Here is a 4,916-nt window from a genome sequence, read left to right on the forward strand (position 1 = left end):
CAACCCCATATCTACATGGGGTGTAATAATTATATAAACTAAACATACAGCTTACATGATGGCACTGAACAGGTCCCCTAGAACTATTTGGATTAGGATTAATATCATGTTTAGAATAGAAATTAGAATGTAACCTTGACAGCAGGACAAGTTGCCTCAAATACCTACCCAAAATTTGCTGCCAGCTCTTGGGCTATTAAGCCTAAGGGCTCATGCTCAGTTGAGACGCGTAATACCGCTATACTAATCAGTAGTCACATTGAGATGCACACACACAAACGATTATTCTGTAAGACCTTCTACAAACTGACAGTCATGAGTATTTTATAGAAATGGCGCCCTTCGTCGAAACAGACGAAACTATACAGTCGGAAGAGCTGGTAGCTCCGCAAGCGGCTCCATGGAAGTATGAAATAGTGTACCCAGCTGTTCTTGGCATGGGCTACATCCACTTGGCTGCTATTTATGGGTTGTACCTCGCCGTTACAGCTGCGCAATGGTACACGTTAGTCTTTTGTAAGTATCTCAGTATTCCATCAAAATGTTACAACAGCTTCAAAAAGTTTATGTCAAGATGTAAAATGCGTGGTAGTGATGATGGGGGATCATTTTAAAAATATTAAGTATATTACAGTTTAAGGAATCATCCACCAATAGTATTTTCGCCGACATTTATCTGTTTTCACAATTCAAAACGTAATATGAGATCATTTTGTTGATCTTATAATCACTATCAGGGGGATTTTTATGGGCAAATGTACTACTGAGAAGTTGATTCATAAGCAGATAGCCGGAGTAGTTGAGTCTTTCGTCTCATAAGTTTTTGTCCCAGTGGGACGAATGGCTACAAGTAAATTTTATTTATTTTTGATCCAGCGTTTTGTCCCATGTAATTCATTTTTATAACTTTCAAGTAAAAATCAGAAGGTTTAGCAAAAAAGTGTTAGATTTAATTTGAAACATATTATTACTTTCGTATGAAAATATTATTTAACATCAATCAGGATGCATCAAAATATTTGATGAAATTTTGTGTACTTATCGGGTACTTCTGCAACTCGGCCATCATCTATTTTTCATACGTTTTTGGAAAACCACCTAGCTGTTCCCCGCGACTTATAGCAAAGATGAATATTATAATATTCCCATTTTTTTTTTCAAGTTTTCCACTGACACTTCGCTTTTAAAAATTATTTATCTTTATCGCATTATTTAAAATTTGTGTGCCAAATGCAAGTTTAATGTACGATATATTAATTAACGTCACAAAAAAGGGGTTTGCACTCCGAGTGCTGGCAGAAGTAAAAACGAAACAGTTGGAGCATTTTCACCGCTCGGTAGAAAAAGAGGTGATATTAGTATATTACTTCCTGTGATTCACCGCGCCGGCGGCCTACTCTCCCTCCGTCTTACGAATAATAAATAATTCCCCAGCGCTTACGACCTTCCTAACAAGCTTCCTGCGTCCTAAGTAAGGGTCACGTGACCATGTTAACAATTTTTTCCCATACTAAAGAAGTGTACAATGCCACTAAAGAAGTTTATAAACCTTACTATACAGAATGGTTACATGAATGTCATAATTTATGTGCCAACCCTACTTCAATGTCTTTTGTCAGAAAACATAAAAGTGGGACAAAGCGTAGGGTGAAAATAATATTCGCTTGTTGGATACAAGTTTGTCACTGGGACGAATATTTGTAGGACGAAAGACTCAACCACTCCATAGTGGACCTATGTAATTTGGTCGCGTTATGGCAATCCCAGCCGACAGATCGCGACTAATATTGAATTTAAGTACAATATAATGCGACCAAATGACTCTGGTCCCTCATCTGCCTTTATATCAATTTATTCGATGGATTCGACCTTTAATTTCTCCAGCTGCTTTCACGGCGGTTGCGGCTGGGATAGGCCTAACGGCGGGGGCTCACAGGCTTTGGTCTCATCGAGCGTACAAGGCCAAACCACCGCTGCAGATCCTACTGATGATAATGCAGAGCATAGCCTTTCAATATTCAGCACTAACCTGGGCGAAGCTTCACAGAACGCATCATAGGTAAATTCTGGTAAAAGTATACTTTAGGGCTAGCGCTTACTCGAGACACAACAGTCCTAAAACAGGGACTTGCTATACACAATACATAAGGATGTGACAAAACAAATATTTTTGTAGCAGTCTGTTTCAAGACTGTCGTCTCGAGTGAGCGCTCGTTCGTAATTTACTAACTTTGAGCACCACCAACGAAAAACAACGAATTCTGAAAATCGTAGTTTGAAAAAGACAATCCTTAACTCAAAAAACGCGACGAAGAACTTCCACAAGATCCCTCCAAGTCTGTAAAGATTAAAAATTCATCGTCAAGACTCGATTGAAATATTTTTCAGATATAGCGACACAGACGCGGACCCGCACAACGCGACGAGAGGGTTCTTCTTCTCGCACATGGGCTATTTGATGGTGAAGAGCCACCCCGAATTTAGAAAACGCGTAAAATTAATGGACTTTTCGGATCTATACAGCAATCAGATCCTGATGCTTCAGCATAAGTAAGAGGATAAATATACTTTTGATGCAGATCTAAGGCTAGAAATGTAATTCAATGCCTCCGTGGTCCAGTGGTTTAGAGCATGGCTCTTGAGTCTTGAGTCTTGTGACTCGTGGGCTCGATACCCGCATTGGAAAAATATGGTTTCCAAATCGAGACAGATCGCCTGATTGCCTGACAAGAAAGATGATCCAAGCGTCGGATGAAAATTCGGTCATATATGCCTTATTAGTTATTTCATTTCATCCGTCGTGTCTCATCGGTCGGCAAACACTCAGACATCATAAAATTACTTCTGTGTAGCTAACTTGGTTTTAGTGAAGCCGCTATCGTAATGGAAACTGGTGAAAGAGGCATTATATTAGCCAGTAATAGAAACTAGATATTATAGGGTCTTTTTGGTATTTTCAGGTACACGATTCTCTTCTGTTTTACCTTCTGCTTACTCCTGCCCACGGTCATTCCCGTGTACTTGTGGGGGGAGTCGCTGAGTGTGGCCTGGCACGTGTCCATGCTTCGCTACGTCTACAACATGCACACCACTTTCCTAGTCAACAGCGTCGCGCATATGTTCGGCAGTGGGACTTACGACAAGTCCATCAAGCCGACCCAAAACGTCTTCGTGTCCTTGCTAATTTTCGGCGAAGGTTTCCACAACTACCACCACGTGTTCCCATGGGACTACCGCACGGCGGAGCTGGGCAACAACTGGCTGAACCCCACCAAGCTGTTCATAGACTTCTTCGCGTGGGTGGGCTGGGCGTACGACCTCAAGACGGTGTCCGATGACGTCATCAGCGCTCGGGCCGAGCGCACCGGAGATGGGACCAACAGTTGGGGATTTAAAACAAAAAGTAGTTAATACTTTTTAAACTAGAACCCATTTAACCTTTGAATAAACTTTTCACTTTAAACTTTTAAAGTCCATGCGTGTTGAATTGTAAGCAGCAATAAATCTTATTAAATTATTATTCTAATGTATACCTGCATTTTGTTATTATTTTAAAATGGCGCTTGTTCGTCTTGGCGCTTGTGATTGGTTATTTTTGGAATTTTATAAGAATTGTTTTTAACCCCCGACAAAAATGAGGGGTGTTATAAGTTTGACGTGTCTGACTTCTGTGGCATCGTAGCATCTAAACGGGTGGGCCGTCGGGGGACCGCTAATGTAGACGTTTGATTTCACTTATCATTATAGTTTACGGGCCAGAGCGAACTGAATCGAGACAATCAGCGACTTGGCGATACAAAATGCAAAATTCGCTGTTGTCGTAGTTTACTTAGCGGTCCCCCGACACACCGTGACAACACTGACAACAAAAATGGACTAAAATATTACTTTTATTTCACTTAGGAATTATTTAAACTTAAAGTCAGTAAATATTAATAAAATAAAATAAATAAACGCTCATTCAACAATTACTTTTTAAAGTTCTTTGGCGGGTTTTTTTTTTAATTTAAAGTCATAAGTAGTTCAAATATTTAAAATAAAGAATAAAGGTAATGAAACGGGACCTTGCAGTACACCATATTGTCAATTTCATTTTAGTTTTAGGAGACAAAAATAATACAGAGTAAAAATTAAATTATTTTTATAATATTAGAAGTTTTATCCAATAATAATTGGTTGATATAACTTAAGATTCTAAAAATTAGCCAAGTAGCAATAGGCTACTTGATCTAATTTTTTTCTTCATGCTAATCGCTTCTTAATCATTCATTTTCACAAAAAAAAAACAATATTTTAATATTTTACACAGTAGAAACCCATAAAAATGTTGATTGAAAAATATGCCTTAAAAATGGCGCCGAAAACACTGTCCGCCATAGTGTGACGTCATACTTTTTGTATTTTAGACTCTTTTTATTGAAAAAATTTTTATGTGCTTAATGTACGAGTCTAAAAGTGCCCAAAAATTATAAAAGAATTAAAATTAGAAATAATTTGTAATGTTGAAAACTTTTGTAGAAAATTTTTGGCCATTTCATTTTCCGTCTACAATAAATGGAGATAATATATAAAACTGATGTTTTATTTGAATTATTCAAGAAAATATATTTTACAAATCTTTCTAGGCTTATTCTTATTGTTTATGTACAAATAAACTTACATATAACGAGCGCGATAAATAAAAGATATTAAATTACGAGTCTGATGACGTCACATCCAAATCGGAAGTACCGCAAAAGCGTTTTCGTCAGTACAAATCATATTTTCATAAAATCATATTCTCAAATCGACTTTATTTATCAATCATAAGCTTTTATTTGATGATAAGGGTGAAATACGGTTTCCTAGGCCAAGTCCTTCTAGAAATATGCATTTGTTCAATGAAATTGAATATAGGTCAAGTAGCCTATTGGAAT

The 4,916-nt window shown here is 37.7% G+C and overlaps 1 protein-coding gene across 1 annotated transcript; it reads left to right on the forward strand.

Annotated features, from left to right (window-relative positions):
• Window positions 1–302: 302 nt before the first annotated feature.
• Window positions 303–3,411, forward strand: LOC121725313 (acyl-CoA Delta(11) desaturase-like). The gene is made up of 4 exons (XM_042112204.1): window positions 303–516; window positions 1,885–2,059; window positions 2,389–2,550; window positions 2,961–3,411. The coding sequence occupies exons 1-4, from the start codon at window positions 333–335 to the stop codon at window positions 3,409–3,411; spliced, it is 972 nt and encodes a 323-aa protein (XP_041968138.1). The 5' UTR covers window positions 303–332.
• Window positions 3,412–4,916: the final 1,505 nt, after the last annotated feature.

Source organism: Aricia agestis, chromosome 3, assembly GCF_905147365.1.
Source record: "Aricia agestis chromosome 3, ilAriAges1.1, whole genome shotgun sequence".
In the NCBI taxonomy this organism is placed as follows: domain Eukaryota; kingdom Metazoa; phylum Arthropoda; class Insecta; order Lepidoptera; family Lycaenidae; genus Aricia; species Aricia agestis.

Excerpts from the sequence above, each read along its gene's own strand:
- LOC121725313 (XM_042112204.1), top strand. The coding sequence starts at position 333 with ATGGCGCCCTTCGTCGAAACAGACGAAACTATACAGTCGGAAGAGCTG. Across the intron at positions 517-1,884 it reads ATGGTACACGTTAGTCTTTT|CTGCTTTCACGGCGGTTGCG; the intron begins GTAAGTATCTCA and ends TAATTTCTCCAG. Across the intron at positions 2,551-2,960 it reads ATCCTGATGCTTCAGCATAA|GTACACGATTCTCTTCTGTT; the intron begins GTAAGAGGATAA and ends TGGTATTTTCAG.